Genomic DNA, 17,548 nt, shown 5'->3' on the forward strand with positions numbered 1-17,548 from the left:
CTAGAACTGCCTGCATTTTGTTCCCTGCGGGGATTTGTGCCTTCTCCACTTCTTAACTCTCTCATCAAGCTGCTTCTTGGCTCCCCTTCCCTTCCTGTCAGCATTCCCTTTGCTCTTCTCCGCATTAGGAAGCCAAGCAGCTAGTGGAAATAGCCCTTCCCTTGCTTCTGACTCCCCTTGTCTGCCCAGAATAGTTTGTTCTTTTGTATTCTGCTCCACAGATGCTGCAGCAGCAAGAGTGCAAGCTCCTTTACCCCAGGAAGGAGGGACAGCGACCAGAGAACAAGGCTAAGAATCGCTACAAGAACATCCTTCCCTGTAAGGACGAACTGAATAGCGGTTTCGTTTTTTTTTTTCACGACGGTTTCTGCATCCTTCTCTGGGGCTGGGTAACCCTGCAGAGCTTTCTGATCCTAGCTGAATCAGAAAGAGCTGTATCCTGTCCTAGTGGAGTGGTCCAGTTAGCTCACGGTGTTCGTCATCCCCTTTCTAACCTCGTCCTTCCCTTTTGCGTGGAAAACAGCACAAAGAGAGGAGAGCAATTTAGCAGTGAGTCTAAATATGCTTCAGAGCCCAAGTGTAGTTCAAAAATCCTATAGAGCAAGCTAGAGCCTCCAAAGGAAATACAGGAAAACTTGAGCTCAGGTTAGCCTGCAACACTGCGTATTGCTGATGTCCACCAAGTTACTGTGAGCCAGGTGGTGTGGAGTACTGCCGAGTGTCACCAGGAGAGCATTTTATGCCCTCTTCTGCAGTAGTTGCCCATGTGACTTCATAGTAAGAGCCTTACGGGAGCCCTCGCTGGAAGCCACTGTGACCACTCTGCAGCAAAGCCCACCCGTGCTCCTGTGTGTGTGATGTGTTCCTGTGTTCATTCCGGACTCTCTTCTCCTTCAGTTGATACCACACGGGTGGCACTCCGAGATGTAGATGAGAGCGTGCCTGGGTCAGACTACATCAATGCCAACTACATCAAGGTACTTGGGAGAGGGAAGACACCATGTGGGGGCTGTCTTCAGCCCCTTGCTGTGTTTCTGGTGGGTAAGTGCCGTAATGGTGTCAGTCTTAAGGGAGTGGACTGTCAGGACCAGTATTTTTCACTGGGTCCAGGCCAAACACTGGATTTTTCTTATTGTATCCCAAGGGATCTCATCATTCTACAATGTCCTGTTTGTCCCTGTCTGAAAGTTTATCTTAATCCACTCCTTTCCTTACCTGTTAAGGAGGTCCTAGAGGATCGACCAAGACTCTTATGTCATTGAACATTGTCTCTAAGGTCAAATTATAATTGTCATCTGTAAGCTAATTGCTGCTTGAAGCTGTATTTCCAGCAGTGCTGCTCTGGCACTTAAGCACCAGCCTTTGGGCAACCTTCAGGTGGCTTCACTGCAGCCACATCCACCTGCACCTTGTGCAGCTGCCTGCTGGCAAGAGGCTGTGGCACAGGAATGTGCGGTACAGCAGCGTAAAGGTCCCTGGAGGCAGGCAGAGCACTTTTCTGGCGACTCTGTTGAAGCTGGTGATGAGAGGGGTTCATGTCTGCAGGTCTGCTGAGGAAAATCAGCTAGCTCAGAAATCCTGCATGGCAAGGTGTGCAGATTTTGCTGCTGAAGGTGCACTAAAGCAATTCTCAATTCCTCACTCCAGCATTGCTGGCTTTTTGCCCTTCTTCTTTGGTCCTCAGAGCATCCCTGAAGATGGAAGGAACTCTGAGCACTGCAAGATCTATATAGCCACCCAGGGCTGCCTGCAGACAACTGTGAATGACTTCTGGGCCATGGTGTATCAAGAGAACAGTCACGTCATTGTCATGACAACTAAGGAGGTGGAGCGGGGCAGGGTGAGCACTCATAGGGTGCTGTCCCCAAGCCTGAAAGTTACCTGCTGCTAGTACTATAGTGTTCGGTTAAGTTGTCTCTGGCGGGCTTTCGTTTCATTTCTCCTCTGTCTTGTAATGTTGCTTTAGCTCTTCATGAAAGAAACATACCGCTTTGCTCTGTGCAGCCTCCCCAGCCCTGTAAATATTAATGGGGTGCCCCTTGCATGACTTGCTTCAAGGCTCTAGGGAATTGCAGGTGACAGAGAGAGAGAAAGCATCGTGCCTGTTACAGCAAGCTGGAAAGTGGGGGGGGAGGGGGGGTGTTGCAAGCTGTGTGAGGAACAAAAGTAATTCTACAGCCTATCTGTGTACCACCTGTGTGCATTTCACTAGGAGTGGGTTGGTGGGGGCCAAAGAATACAGTGAAATTCCATACAGAGCCATTTATCAGAACAGCCGTCCCTAGAAAAGAGAGGAGCTAACTGTGATTGGCACTAGCTGCTCTGCTTAGGAATGAGGTGGGGGCTGTGCTTGCAACAGCCTTGTGCAGCCATGAGATAAAGGTAGCGCTACTCGCATACCTTCTTTTGCATTGGCAAAGTCACTATAGCAAAGGGGGGGTGGGCTGGAGGACAGGAGGGGTATAGGAAGACCGTGTAGGCCCTTAGGATGGAAACTGGCCTCAGGAATTAGGCGATGACCAGACCAACAGCTCCGTTGGTGCAGTGTGTCAGGACTATGCCTTTGGCACAGCGATGCCTGCCTGAGGCAGGGGCTAGGCGAGGAGGAAGATCACTCTGGGGAGGGAGATCCCCCTAGGCATCGCGTCCTTCCTATAGGAACAGCCCTTTGGGGTACAGCCCCGGTTCAAAGGAAACGCTCTGTGTGTGGCCGCTTTAAATGTCTGCACTGGGGTCACACACCCTTTGAGTGCAGCAGCACCCCTGCGCCAGGTGCTGAGGGTTCATCCTCCAGCTCCCCGGTCTCCACTAACCAGCAGCTCTCTGGTGTTGCTGCAGAACAAATGCTTCCGCTACTGGCCGGACAAGGGTTGCACCAAGGAGTACGGGTGCATCTGTGTGCGGAACGTGAGCGAGCGGGAAGCCCAGGGCTACTACCTTCGGGAGCTGGAGATCGTGCGGACCGACAAGGTGAGTCCTCTGCAGCTGTCTGACTGTGTGCTGGGAACGTGCCGGGGCTGGAACCCCCGGGGAGGGAGCTGTGGCGTTTCAGTTTGGCCGTTTTATCATTATTTTTTCACTTAATGGTCCCACTGCTGAATTTCTGGGCCATTTTTTGCCCCAGGTTTGAGAAATAAGAAATGAAGGAGAAGCCTCCTGGTGGGAGGAGGGGGTTTCTGACTAGGTGGTGGGTCTCTGCTCCCTGCAGGATGAGTGCCCGAGACTGGTGAAGCACTATCAGTATTTTAGCTGGCCAGACCATGGGGTGCCCAATGAACCAGGAGGGGTTTTGAGCTTTCTGGACCAAGTGAATCGGGCACAGCGAAGCATTCCAGACACGGGGCCGATCATAGTGCACTGCAGGTACGAACCAGTGGGCTGTCAGCACAGGGGCACTGCAGTGGGGATGGGTAATCGAAATGTGTCGCGCTTTTTTTTTTTTTTTTTTTTGTTACACCTGCAGCTGGGTCATCACGTTAGCTGATGGTAGGCAATTGGGATAGAAGTATACACGTGGGAAAATACAGCCCTCCTCCAGAGCCTTGCTGGTGATAGAGCAGGCCTGATCTGGAGTTGGTAGCTCTGGTGCAGCCTGCTCAACTCTGATCTCGTAATGGTTGGCATTTGGCTGGGCTCATCTCATAGCAGCCATGCCAAACCTGCCCAGGATGGACCAGGCGTGTGTGGGAGCTGAGATGACTAACTCTGGGGAACGTTTCTTCCTGCAGTGACTTTTTTTTTTTTTTCTTTTCTCTTTCCAGTGCTGGAATAGGACGCACAGGCACCATCATAGTGATAGATATTCTGGTGGATATTATTCACCGGCAAGGTATGTCTCCTGGTCTGTCTCATGGGTTTCACCATTTGCCTTGCTCTGACCAGTTACGGGATAACCCTGCTCTTGTGCAAGCAGTGGGTACGTGATCTCCGATCAGTGGGTTTGACTTGTCTGGGCAACAGTGGGCTTAACCTGAACGCAGGGTGAGAAGGGCTTTTGCACTGTGCCCAGTTCCCTGTTTCTCTGCGGGCTAAGAAACGGAGCTGTAACGTAATGAAATGTGAACCCTCTCCAAATGGGCATGCACGTGGGCAGCCCTCTAGCAAGGGAGGTGCTTTCAGCAACACAGCACCGGAGAGTCTTCTCCTTGGTATCAGTGGGGCCAGGATTTCAAGGTCTCCTGGACAGCCCTCTTTTATTGAGAGCAGGGTGGGGGCACACAGCTTCCATAAGGGTGTGACTCCATTAGCCCTTTTAGAAAAAAGTCCCCCAGGCTCTTCTGTGTAGAAGGGCTGTCACCCTTCCCTGAAATTGTAGAGCTGTTGTGGAACTCTCTGTAATATCTCTGGGTCTGGCCTGGGAGCCTTGAGGCAGGTGGACCCTCTTCAGCAGCGGTTGTATCTATTTCATAAACCGTGCAAGGGGGTATGTCTGGATCTGCAGGAAGTTGCTGCAGCAAAGACCTAATTCCCCTTCACTCCCCTTGCTCCAAGCAAGTCAGTCCTGCCTCAGCCATGCATACTTCAAGGTGCTCTGGCAGGGATAAAAGTGAAAAGGGGGGGGGGGGGGGGGGGAAGTGTCCTAGGCATAGAGATGCACCAAATCCTTTCACAGTATTCTGGGACTTCGCTGACACTGTGTGCAGCGAGATACTGAAAGCTTTCAAAGTTCAATCTAATTCCCATTCCCTAAGCCTCACCTTGTCGCTCTTGGGCAGGTTTGGACTGCGATATCGACATCCCCAAAACTATCCAGATGGTACGCAGGCAGCGTTCGGGCATGGTGCAGACGGAGGCACAGTACAAGTTTGTTTACATGGCTGTTCAGCAGTACATTGAGGCTGAGCAGAAGAGGTTGGAAGAAGAACAGGTGAGTCCTCTTGGGCTTGGTTGGAAAAGCAAGGGCAGAAGTTGGCCCACACCAAGCACCGCTTCCACTCCCACCATCTGCCTGGGGCTGCAATGCTGCCCTGAACACGTGGAAATAAATCCACACCCACTGGTCCCCTGCTGGCATACAGCACCTTTCTTCTATATCTGCGTTGAGTGGGATTTTATTGTCTTTGCTTTCTCTTCCAGAGGAATAAAAGGAAAGAGCGCGATTACTTGAATATCGGCTACTCTCCTATGGAAAAAGGCAGAGCCAAAGGGCAGCCCCCTTCACCACGGACCCAGGCTGTGTAAGCTGAGCGTCTCTCCCAGGGCTAAGAACTCTTGCAGCAGTAGACAGAACAGCTTGAGCAAAGGCCCCAGTATTTATCTGTTGCCAGCCTGCCTCTCCCATACCTGAAACCTGGCCAGTTGCTGGGTATCGTACGGGAAAGGCTAAGCATGGAGGGGTGACCCCACCGCCCCATCATCAGGGCTGGTGGCAGCGCACCTTGCCTGTGTGCCACGCTTCTGGAAAGGAGAGGAGGAAATCGAGCCCGATATCCTTGCCTTGGGAGAATCAGGTAGCGAGTGAAACTGTGCTACTGCCACTGAGGGACTTTCATAGCAAAATCTGAAGTAAGACGGGAAGAGAGCAGAGCAGAGGGAGGTGGATTCACACCCATGTGGAGAGGGAGCATGTGCTAAGTAAGGAGCATGAGTGCCTTACAGAAGCAGAGATAAAACACCTCACACTGTTCTTCCCTCTTGCCCCAAGTAATGGGATACCAGTGAGTGATAAGAGAGGTTATAAGTTGAAGGTGAGTGGGTAGGGGTGTGTGTCACACGTAATAACAAGAGATTTTGGGCACCTTGAAATTGCATATTTGGTTTTGAACTAGGCAGGAGCAGAGGAGCGGGTGTTAGAGTGGAGGCAGAAATGCTGTTGCTAGACTCACGCAGAATGAAAAATGCGACTGAAACGAGGAGAGCAAAAGGAGATGTCACACGTTCTTCTCTGGGCATTTGGTCACCGCTGGAGTGCTGGTGGCTCCTGCATACTGCACCCAGTGTGTTAGTAACTGCAAAGACCTTGTTCTCATGCAGCGCTAAAGGCAACTCTGGATCCTTCGCTGGTGTTGTGAACCTTCCTGTGGGGTCTGGCCAGCTGAGATCTTCCCCGCTGGGCTCTAGGAATGTTTGTGCCGTGTTTAAAATGCCCAACTTTGAAACTGCAACTCAGAATAAATGATGGGGGCAAGGACTGAGCCGAGCATGGAGAGCTCTGCTGGGCTGGTACGGTCGGCTCCAGAGAGCCCCCGGGAGTTCACCCTTGGGTGCCAAACCTGCTTGAGGGGTACTTGGCTCTGGCCTTTGGTGCCGTCCTCTCCTCCCATTACACTTTAGAAAATCCAGAGAAATTGGATATGTAGAGAAGGTAGGAGTAGGGAACACCGGGAACTGTATCCGCTATCCTGCAAGAACTTTGCATCCTTGAAAGGCTGACGTGGGGGAAGGTCCAAGGCTCCATCCCCAAGCTGTATTTGAACCTAGGAGGGGTGGCCTGGCCAGGGGGAGAGAAAACAGGGCTTGAGAACAGTGGGTGCCCCGATGTCATCCTATCTACAAGGCTGGGAGGGAAAAAGGGAGCTTGGCTGTGCCATTACCCGCTTCCCACTGGCCACCTGCTTCTGGGAAAAGATCCAGAGCCGTGAGGCTGTTAATAACAAGGCTTTGTTTATTGACAGGGTTGACGATGAGTCAGCTTCCGTCTACGAGAACCTTAACATCAAAAGCCCAAAGGTTTCAGGGATGAGTAATACAGGGCGATAAAGGAGCTGGAGGTGAGCTGTATGGAGGCTGTACAGGTAGGAATGCTTCCCTTGATTAACTGAGAGCGTCACCGTAGTCTGTTTACATTGCATTTGACCTACCTCCTCTTCAGCTCAGCTTATGCAGACCTCCGTGGCTCTGCCTGCATCAGGGAAGGCAGCTATGCTTTGATGAAAGCTGATGGAGCCTGAAGACGTTGTACTTAGGGACATGTTTAGTGGTGGACTTGGCAGTCCCAGGTTAACGGTTGGACTCGATGGTCTTAAAGGTCTTTTCCGACCTAAATGTTTGCGTGATTCTACAATGTGGCTGTGGCAGAGAACAGGGGGGAATGGCAAAACGGGACCTGAACAGGGAAACACATTTATAATGTTACCAGGGTGGGGGGAGATCTGTTTTTTTGGACTGTTACGTTAGGAGGCTGTCAGACTCGGAGAACAAGACTGTATGCAAACAAATAGGAAAGACTTCACACGCTGGGAGTGTCTCAGCTCTGTAGCCTTATCAATGCACTTTTCTCCCAGTTATAAACCCTGCCACCCTTCTTCCTTCTTGTTTTTTGGAATGCAGGATTTACAGTGTTTACGTCCACCCTTCCCAAGTTCTGCAGTTGCAGACAATTTTTTTTGCCCATCTTGCCTTCCCCAAGCACCTTGGATTCAGCGAGGAAGAAGCTGACTGTAAGAAGCAAGCAGAGTCTGCGCCTAAGAACGTGCCTTGACCTAACTTATTCGTGAGAAGGATCTTCTCCCATTCTCCCCTGTATCAGTAGGTTGATATTTATGTGGAAGTGCCTCTGGACATTCATTAGGGCATCAAAGCTCAGTTTAATTTTTTTTTTTTTAATTTAAGATTCTTATTTTTTACATACAAATTGTTAAAAGGAACGGAAACAACTATTTGCTTAGGAGCTTTTCCAGGGTTGCCCACTTAGGGTGTTAGTAAAATGTTAGTACACTTCAATGTTTTCATTAGGTCAATCATTTCTAAGTGTTTTTAGACTAAATCCTGGAGTAACTTTGCTGCCTGTGAGTGTGAGAAATAGAGAGCACTGCCTGGACCCAGGTATTTGCACCTCTGTTCGTTCTCTTCTCACACTTCCTTTTGGCTGTACTGGTTCTAGATTTCTATGCAACCCTGCCAAAGCACACCGAGCAAGCCCTGCTGCTGTAGTACAGCAGACGCGTGTGTGTGCCTGGGAGTGCTAGCCGCTCTGCACGCGGGTTTCATAGCAGAACTGAGAGACAGAGGTGGGCATCTCCATCCTGGCTGTGTGGGTCTCAGCGCTGAGCTAAGTGAAATCTCACCTAACTGATGGGTGCTGAAGGGCAGGAAAGCAGCTGTGGCTGTGCGCTGTGCTTTTAGCCACCCCTAGTGAGTAACAGCCTCGAATACTAACGGAGCTGAACTTTTTGAGCTGGGCCCCTCTAAGCTTGATGCAGCTCTTGCATTACCTTGCTGCATGACCTCTTTTCTTTCTCCCTTGCAACTATATGGCAAGTGTTGTGTCTGCTGAGTAAGGGTGTTGTAGGAGTGTTTGTGACTTGACCAGCGCTATGAAGATGAGCGTGTCACTGAGTGGAGTATTCCAGTTCTGGTCATAAGTCTTGACTTGTGACTGCCAGTGCTTCCTGCTGTTCCAGCCCTAAGGCCTGCAAATAGTCCTGCCAAAGAACCCCTTCCTGCAGGATCCACGTGTCTGGAAGTGTGCTCTGAGGGGAGCCTTGGGTCTGAGGGCCAGTGCCTGAACCTCCAGAGCATACGTGGGGCTGATGCTGGGGTCCTCCTAGGTCCCTGGCACAAGGTGGGCTCGCTGCATGGTGGGGGTGTTAGTGCCTGGAGCGCCGGCTCCGAGTGTTGAGCAGAAGGGGTTGAACAAGAGCACAATGATGTACCTTGGCTGTATTTCCTGGCTGGTCTTCCTGGTCCCATGTCCCAGGGACAGGAGAACTGTTTATTTTTATTGCACTTTTAATAAATATTGAATATTCTCAAGGCAGGTGGTTTTGTTTTGGTGTTGGTTTTTTTTTCCTGAAGTAGTTTACTTTTTGGGAAAGTGACTTGACAGTTGATGCGGACAATGGGGCAGCCCCAGTGTGTCCCATCGCCAAACGCTGCTGCTCAGGGCCCCATTTTCACTTGCTTTGGCTCTTCCTTTTGGTTATGCGTGAGCGAGAGGTTCAGCTGCCTTCCAGCTAAACCTTCAGCCTGTGTTCCCAAGCCCACAGTGAGAAGGGGAGGTGCAAAGGGACAGCCCCCCCAAGGATGCTGTGGCAGACAATTGGGAGCAGTTGGAACTGTGGGAACATCTCTGTGGCCCAGTTGCCACCGTAACAATAGATTTTATAGGCTGAAGATGTTATTTCCCGCTCCCCTGCCCTTAGGTCCCATCAGTGGGAGCTGAGTGGTAACGAAGATGTGATGACAAAGCACTTCGTCTGCACTAGTGTCTGTTTGCTGGGCTTAGCCCCAAAAGCACCTCGGGTAAAATGGAAGTCCCTTCTCTGCCTTAAGTCTTGGTGAGTCGCTTTTTCCAAGAGCACGTTTAAATTGGTCCTGTGAAGATATCCCTTCAGTGGCAAGCACAGTGGAATGGACAGGGTGATACAAGTGAGAATCCCTGTCAAGCCCAGTGACTTTGGCAGAAGTTGTTAAGAGTGCCTGGAGTAGTTTCTGCAGACACATGGCTGGCGCAGATAATACCAGCCTGCAGCTGAACAACAAAGGTGTTGCAGATACAGCGCACAGCGGCTTTCCATGGGAGTTTTGCATAGCAACAGACTGGAGTTACTTCTGCCATTGCTTCAGCCTTTTCTATTTCAAATTAGATTTCCTGAAAACGGAGACTGGAAGCAACTTTCATCCAGCTGGGAAGAAGCAAAAGATGAGCAGTCTTTGCAGCTTCTCATTTTTCAGGTCAGGTCAAATCAGGTAGACACAGAGGGAAGTTGCATCTGGGGCAGCACCACCTAGATGGTAGTAAGTGTGGATTTACAGGATAAAGCTGCCCATGTGTGCAGCATTGTACAACGCTGGGACAGCTGATGTACGACCCAGAGTACAGACATGCCACCTGCTGTGTAGCTACCATGATTTGGGAATGCAGCTGGACTCGGGGCTGCTAAGCGAACACCTCCAGCTGCAGGTAGGAAGGGAAATGTGGAGTAATTGCTACAAACTGACACCTTGCATTGTATAAAACCATAATTTAATACATACACATATGGTACTTACATAGAATGCCATCTTACATCCATGTGTTTGAATAGAAAACATTTAATTGTAAGCCACTGTCATCATGAAGACTTTTGTTAATCACTGTCAGAAGATCACTGGATCAAATAAAAATATAAGTGTAAGAACTGGCCTGTGTCTTAATACTGACACGTTAAGATTAGGAGGGTAAAGCTCTCAAAAGATGGAACATCTATCGTTGTGGTAACAGTTTGTCTGTGAGTATGAATCAAGTTCACTGATGGTGTCACTCGAGGGGCGGGGTGGTACCACTGTGTCAGTGTCCTAACAGTGCTCACCCCCTGCCTTCAAAATCGCTTTCCAGGTAGGGATGAGTGATTTTTTTTTTAAGCGTCATCTTAGGGAAAAAATGGGTAGAAAGGCTGCTTTGTTCCGTTCAAAAGCTCACCAGAATAGCAGCACAGCCGGGAAGGGGGTAGCGGTGACAGACCCGGGTGTGTCAGCAGGAGGCAGCATTTGCACCACCAGCACTGAATAATGCCCTGGAAAATGTCCCAGGCATGCGGAATAAGGATAATTTTCATCTGCTTATACGACTCTGACATGTCTTTACCCTCCAGTTCCCAGCTCCTCTTAGGAATAATCAGGTAGATCCTTCAGTTTGCAAAAATAGCCCTTTAATTCCCTGAGGGAGTTAGAGGAATTGCACCCAGTGTCACCTGGGGTCCATCCAAGGCAGCACACGGTGGGTGCCGGTGCCACTCGTGGCAAACCTCCGAGGAACCTGCCTGTTGCTTGGAAGGCTCCGTTTCTATGGAGAGCTTGGCAGCAGGATGCTGAGGCAGCTCCTTGGAGCATTCCTGGGCTGGAGACGGCTTGGCAGGCAAGTGTTTCGGCAGAACTCCTGGAGGAGGATGCGTGTGTTCAAGCGCAGGCACAGGGGGAGTGTGGGGAGTGGGCCACAGGGTCTGCCAGCAAACAAGGAACATGCCTGGGGCATTGGTCCTGCCGGCCGCGCGTGCTGCAGGGAGGGAGCTGGCAGCCTCGCTGCTACTGGAAGGGGGGTTGTGTCACTGGTGGTGCCACTGTGGTGTGTTTAGGGGGAAGATACTCTGGCCTGCTCATTGCAACAGTCCTTGTGAAGCAGCGGAGGTTCCCTGTCTTCAGGGCACACTGGACTGGCCACAGAATGATGCAGAACAGGATGATGATCAACGCGGAGAGGAGGACGATGCGTTTCCAGTCATCGCACATGTCACAGCGGGACAGCCTCCCAGCTAACCCTGCCGGGGGGGCCTCCGGGCTTTCTGGCTTGCTCATGGCAACGTCAATGGAGATACACGAGTCTGGATTCTCAGGGTCGTCAGAAGACTGACGGCAGCAGAGCTTGGTCCCTTCCATCCAGAGCACCTTCTCCTGCTGGAGTTCGGGAGGCAGCGTGGCGAGGAGCTCCCTGCTGGTCTCCAGTGCTGGGGCACCTTCCTGAGGGATGCTGGTCAGCTGCCTGCAGAAGGGGCAGGGGAGCTGGTCCTCTGGCTGGTTTGGGGGCAGCCCCGTGCTCAGGCGGGCCACGCACTCCAGGCAGAACACGTGGGAGCACTGGAGCAGCTTGGGCGTCTTGAAGGTATTGTCGTAGGTGTTGAAGCAAATGGAACACTCAACAGGGGAGGTTGGCTTCGGAGATGTTGGGTTTGGAGACCCCGGCTTGTCAGTTGGGGACCTTGCCTTCCTCTTGCCATCTCCTGGGGAGGTGACAACGATGGGGCTGATGGGGATGGGGATTTCACTTGGAGATGTGGGGACTGGGCTGGTGGGGGAGTCTGGTGTGCTGGAGTGCCACAGCTGCGTGAAGCACGACATGACGGAGCCCGAGGAAATGAACAGAGCCCTGGGAGACTCTAGAAGAGAAGAAAACCACAGCCTTCATTTCAAACAATTTGAACACACCCATCACCAGGCCTGTGTGTAACCCCTTAAAAGGAACAAAGAGCAAGTTCGTGACTTCCACGGCATCCTGAGCCTGGAAGAGATCCCTGCTAGAGACGAGAATGACACAGGTAGCCTGTTTGAAGCTGCGTACCGAAGGTGAAGTTAAACATCCTGCAAAGAAGCAAGCAACCAGCAGAGATCCACCATCCAGCCAAAGCCTTTTCACCAGAACCCCCATGGGCTTATAGATGGGTGCAGTCTTTCCCCATACATGCCTCCCTCTGGGCAGAAAAAACACAACAAAAACCTACCCCGGCTGGTGCTCGCCGAAACCTGAGCAGGGAGGAGAGCAGAAGACTCCATGAGGTCAAGCAGGGACCTCGCTATGGCAGTCTCCCAGTGTCTGGGAGGCACTCAGATATTATGGTGGCAGCATGAGCAAGGCCTAAGAGACAGATAACGCTGTTCAGTTGTGGAGGTGATGAGGGGGAGGTTAATCTTTCTTGATGTGCTCTGACAGAGCTTTGTGCCTTGAATCATGGTTCATGCCTGGCAGGCAGGCGAGGCACCACCCGGTGATGCTGCCTGGTTTAGTCTGTCCACAGCGGGGTCTGAACTCCCCCCCCATATCACAGGAGAACCCAAGGGAGGTGAGGAAACACCTTATCTTGCAAAGTTTATTTCATCCTTGACTCCAAGCAGCACAAGAAGCATTTCTGTCTTGTCACTGTGACACAGCAAGAAAAGCAACATTGAAGGAAATGGCCTTGGCGCCAGAGCAAGGGGAATTCTTTGCTGTTTCCTTGTTGCTCTGGTTTCCCTAGGGAAACACAGTTCCTCCCTGTCCTCGGCCCTGGAGCAGTGCCAGCACGGCCCAAGCCTTGCTGTGTGCTGCCATGTGCTCTCTGCTTTGTTGTGGTGTGCAGGCAGGAGCCTCGAGCTGAGCGGCTGATACGCCACTTCTAGCAAACTGGTTTACAATGCGCTCCAGTCTTTTCAGCAACCGAAGCGTTGCCCTGAACTCAAGTTATCCCTAGGCTAGACATGCAGCTTCGCATACATGCAGATATTCAGATATATACAACTTTTCAGCTATCAAGCACTTTTACCTGAAAGCAACTGTTCAGCTGGAGGAAATTCCCAGCGATGGCCCTGATGCTGTGTGCCTGGGGAACATTTTTGTAGCCTGTGTCACTGAACTAGCTAGGCTTGATTCTTTGTGTTGGGAGATTTACCGATGACAAGCCAGAAAGGTTCAGATTGCTGCTGTAATTATAGGTCTCCCATCACTCCAGCAGTGGCTCACCAGCATGACTAGAGACTCCACGTCTCAGCACAGAAAGCTAATTTGAGGTATCAGAAAGACTGCGTATTCCTCACATTGCACCAAAAAAGTCTCCATTATTTAAGAGTGAAGTATTCCCCCCTCTGCCATCACAGCTAGCATTGCCGGAGCTGGAACCAACTTTAAGAACCTTCCTTCTTTTTCTTCCCTTATTCTAAATGAAGAAAATTTTGTGAAGCCTCTCCTCAAGTTAAATTTTCAGTCACAGGCTATCTGCACATTTCAGCAAGTTGTGATGGGTTTTTAATTTTTTTTAAAATTTTTTTCTGGCTACAGATCACCGTGCATGTTTTAGCACAATCTGGCAGATGCTGATGAATTACAAATCCAGAGCCCAAGCTGGCACAGAGGTGAGGGAAAACCCCAGTTGTTTTGAGTTAGGTTGGTTTTTTTTTTACTAAATCTGTTTTGCAGAACTGCATTCCCTACGCCCAGTTCTTTGCAGTCCCTCAAGCTTCAAGTGTTTGTCAGAGATGGTGAGCAGCAAAACCAGTGGCAACCTGGTAACCTCAGAAAGAGAGAGCCTTTGCTTGCGCAAACTGTAATTTCGTAACCTATGGGAAAAAGCTGTTCTGTTGGGGTTTTTGCTAGTTTGTAACGTGACAGCTACAGCAACAGCAGTGTTGTGATAGTAAACTGGAGGAAGTTTACTCACAACGGTTGCTTTTAAATGAAGATAGAAGCTTTTGCCCATGTTTTGCCTTTGCTACAGATGATCGTGACACTATAGATGCTTCTTAGTTTTAATAACTTTTGAGTCTACTTACTTTTATCAATATTTTGGTGTTACGAGGCACCTTGGTCAGACATGACACAGGTAGTTGACTTAAACTGGGAAGATAAACTGGGAAGATACAAGGAGCAGGGCACAGAGTCATGGGAAAGACAGTTTAAACTCACGCTGCGCCGCACTGGACAGGTCAGCCTCTGCCCGCTGCTTGGGTCTTTTGGTGTGTTGCCGTAATGCTGATGCTCAGAAAGAAAAAATGGGTTTGGGCAGCAGCTAACGCAGGGACCAAGGTTTCTCTTGCACTCCTGCTGTACTACGAAATGAGAGCCGGCCACTAAAGCTGGAAAGCCCCAATGAAGACACGCAGTCTGGAATCTCAATAGAATTAGTTAGGGTCTGGGGGGGTTTATTTCTTTGTTTTTCTATTGGCCTTTTTTTTTTTTTTCTGCGCTACATGATCACATGATTTATTTATTTTTTTTAATATAAGACAATATCTTCAATTGTTCAGACCTGCACGGTCACACTGCATCCCCTCAGACCCTGCAGCTGTTTACCTCACTTTCCCAGCTCTTTACCTGGGCTTTCCAGAAACTTTGGGAACATCAGTAAATAACAAAACCATTCAGGAGAGACTTGTAAACTCAGATTTAAAACTAAGTACTTAAGTACTTTTCACTTCTCAACAAGTCCTAGAAAACCTACTTCCACACCATAAAACCAGACAAACGAGAGTACGCAGTTAAGATAGTGGCCAAAACTGTTCTGTAGCATGATTCCCTAATGGTATCTTTAACTCAGAGAGACTGAATACCCAGCAAGTTAAGAGGTGTACAGCAGATTAAAGTCTATAAATACCTGTTCAAGTGCTGTTTAGGAGGAGAAAAGCATGTTCTGGGCTCTTGATTTCTACCCCTGAAGAGTCTTCTCTCCAGAGGATTGTCTTAGGCTCAGGGTCTTTTGTATTTATAAGCTGCCTCCTGGTATTCGAGCTCCCCGGTAGCTTCCCGACTCGCTTCCAAGCACACAGAAGGTCTGGCAATACAAGTAACCTCTAACAGCTCCCGGTGTGCAAGTGGCCCTGCTGCTGTAATTCAAGTGTCTTTTATACCCTCCTGTCTGGAGGTGACTTACCTGCTCCACCTGCCCTTCCCCATCACCACTGAATCACTGCCTGGGCTGCGCGCTCCCGCTCCGGCCGGTTTGTGACAAACAGCAGGCAGGAATGCTCCTGATAAGGGGCAGCGCTGCGGGACACCCGGAGCCTGCCCGAGGGAAGCGATGTAAGAAATGCTTGTTCCTTCATCTTCGCTGGACTGGGGAAGGCCACCTGCTTTCTGACCAATTCTTACAGTTTTTCGATGACCTTTGAGAGTTTTTTTAATCGCCCTTCATAATCTGGTCCGGCTGGGTCAGATGTACTGGCCATGTTTTCATGGGGCAGCAAATCTTCTGGAAGAAAATTTCAGGGCACCTAAAAAGGCAGATTCTCTTGTTTCTTCCTGAAGGGCAAATAATTTGAAAGTGCCTTAGATTAACAGCAGAAACAAGATTCTGACAGTCAAATTTCTTGCGACTGGTTGAGAAAAAAAACCCTGTTGCAACAGAAAAATCTGGTATAAGTTTGAAAGCCTGAAAGCAGTGCAAAAAAAGCAAAAAAGACTTTTCAAAACAAAGTTAACCAAACCACTCTATATGATCGTATGTCTGCTTCAAGCTCCTATACAATTGTTTAAAATAATACTGTATGGCTTGTCACAGAGAAGGAATTTCATTCTTTGCAGCTTTCTGTAATAATTGCCATAGAGAAATATTATTTGACCTGCAAACCTTTTGTGGTTCAAAGGACATCAGTCCATGATCCGGAAAAAAGAAGCAACAAATTTACACTCACACGCAGATAAGGAAATAAGTGTGTTTACGTGGTGGTGCGGGAAGTAACAGGCAAACATTCAAGGTTTAGTCTCGTTCTTTTTTTATTGCAAGTACTGCTTTTCTTTGTTCGGTTCCTCAAAGAAACAACAACATGGTCTGTGGATTTTTTTCTGGGTGGTGTCAGGAAGGCCTTTCCTAAAAAGTGGTTGAGAAACTTCACTCTAAAAACATATGGAACTGTATCCATCTTTTGGGACAGAGAAGTGTCTAAATCCCATAGACTTCAGTGGCAGTCAGATGCTTTGGCTTCCATGTTCTTCTAGTTCAGCTCACACTGCTCAGTTCTAGTGAGCTGAAATCCAAAAGGAGGCTGTTAAGAATAAAAGAAGCATGTGGAAATTGCCAACATTTTAAATCAGTTTTAGGATTAAAAGTAGGGTTACCTGATCCTTCCACAGTTAGAAGGATCTGGGCTAGAGCATTGCTCCTCCAGTGGACTCATGATGAGCTCCATGGGTGACTAGAAGACAAATGCCTCAGTGGAGAAAGCAGGTCAAGACTAAAACTTTCCCAGCTCTGCATCTCGATGGTAGAGCTCCTTCAGCGGAGCATGCGTGTACCACAGGGACAGCAACGCACGCACTGGGCTGAGTGGGGTACCAGCCCACTGTGCTCCCCCAACTATTTATGTCGCTGTTTGGGGTGAGTGAGGCCAGGAGCAAACCCTGTCTACAGCTGACAAAGCAGGATGTCTGATGAATGGATGTAAATCAGATTTTTAAAAGTCTTGCTCGCTTAGTCACTTGCATAAGCACTTTGGTGAACTGGGCTCAAAATTAACAGCCTTTCAGTAACTTGCTGGGGTACGTTACATTCGGTAACACACTGAGGAACAAAAGTCCTTGGCTTGGGTCTTGCTGAGACCCTTTCCCTGGTAGTCAGCGGAGCAATGCTGACTCTGTGGTCATGCTCTGAAGGACAGAGGCGCATCTGAAGCCCTTTACCCACCGCTAAGGCCAGGATTGCTGCCTGCAGCGAGCAGGCTGCGGCGCTGCGGGGTGTCAGCCTCTGCGAGGTGCCACCAGCCTCAACGTGACTGCTGCAGGGAACGGGATGAGCCCAGCCCAGAAGCTGAGCACCTGGGGCAAACTGGGCTGCCCCACACACGCCAGCACCCCACACATGCCAGCAGCCCACACACGCCAGCACCCCACACACGCCACATGCTCCTCCCCCTGCGGGGATACACTGCGTACCCAAGGACCCAGCCTGCGGAGACCCAGCGCCCTGCTGGGATGACGAGCAGGGCTTGGCTTCCAAAAGTGAGTGGGAGGCTTGCAGTTATTTTTATCTTCTGCTCAGAGGAATAGACTGAGCATGTTGGAGGCTGCAGCTGGTCGTGGGTGGATCCCAGAGGGCTGGGAGCAATCACTTGTGGGAGCACATGCTTCATGTTTGTGCTTAAAGGAACAGTGGTGCTAAATGGAAGCAGTTACTTTATTAATACTGTTACTTCCTTGAACTTGTGTTACGCATGCACACCTCGGGTGCTTCTCAGAGGTATTCTCTGTGTGCAGAAACTACTTGTTCTAAACTGATTTTTGCTAAACCACGCAGGAATGAAGATGATGTGACTGGAACACCGGGATGAGATGTAGGATATATATTTCTCTGGTATAAGCACTGTGACCTTGAGCAAAATAATTTCCATTAATGACTTCTGTGGCTCATTTCCTATATAAATAATTAATTAGGTGAATGAAATAGAAGTTCAG

The 17,548-nt window shown here is 49.7% G+C and overlaps 2 protein-coding genes and 1 long non-coding RNA gene across 3 annotated transcripts in view; 1 reads left to right on the forward strand and 2 right to left on the reverse strand.

Annotated features, from left to right (window-relative positions):
* LOC119144991 (tyrosine-protein phosphatase non-receptor type 11-like) overlaps positions 1-8,699 on the forward strand; it is a 57,935-nt gene extending 49,236 nt beyond the window's left edge. Inside the window, exons 7-16 of the mRNA XM_037380986.1 lie at positions 222-318; positions 898-977; positions 1,685-1,840; positions 2,839-2,970; positions 3,209-3,363; positions 3,762-3,829; positions 4,716-4,867; positions 5,077-5,177; positions 6,615-6,734; positions 7,270-8,699. Coding sequence (XP_037236883.1) covers positions 222-318; positions 898-977; positions 1,685-1,840; positions 2,839-2,970; positions 3,209-3,363; positions 3,762-3,829; positions 4,716-4,867; positions 5,077-5,177; positions 6,615-6,699 — 1,026 coding nt within the window. The 3' untranslated portion in view covers positions 6,700-6,734; positions 7,270-8,699. The remainder of the gene's footprint in view (positions 1-221; positions 319-897; positions 978-1,684; positions 1,841-2,838; positions 2,971-3,208; positions 3,364-3,761; positions 3,830-4,715; positions 4,868-5,076; positions 5,178-6,614; positions 6,735-7,269) is intronic.
* A 2,245-nt stretch (positions 8,700-10,944) lies between these two features.
* Positions 10,945-12,186, reverse strand: RNF223 (ring finger protein 223). The gene is made up of 2 exons (XM_037382341.1): positions 12,135-12,186; positions 10,945-11,792 (listed from the first exon to the last, which is right to left on the reverse strand). The coding sequence occupies exons 1-2, from the start codon at positions 12,184-12,186 to the stop codon at positions 10,945-10,947; spliced, it is 900 nt and encodes a 299-aa protein (XP_037238238.1).
* Positions 12,187-16,015: 3,829 nt separating this feature from the next.
* On the reverse strand, positions 16,016-17,112 carry LOC119145665. Its single transcript, XR_005103482.1, has 3 exons — positions 17,030-17,112; positions 16,217-16,293; positions 16,016-16,125 (listed from the first exon to the last, which is right to left on the reverse strand). It is a non-coding gene; the product is annotated as an uncharacterized LOC119145665 (long non-coding RNA).
* Positions 17,113-17,548: the final 436 nt, after the last annotated feature.

Source organism: Falco rusticolus, chromosome 3 (assembly GCF_015220075.1).
Source record: "Falco rusticolus isolate bFalRus1 chromosome 3, bFalRus1.pri, whole genome shotgun sequence".
Lineage (NCBI taxonomy): Eukaryota > Metazoa > Chordata > Aves > Falconiformes > Falconidae > Falco > Falco rusticolus.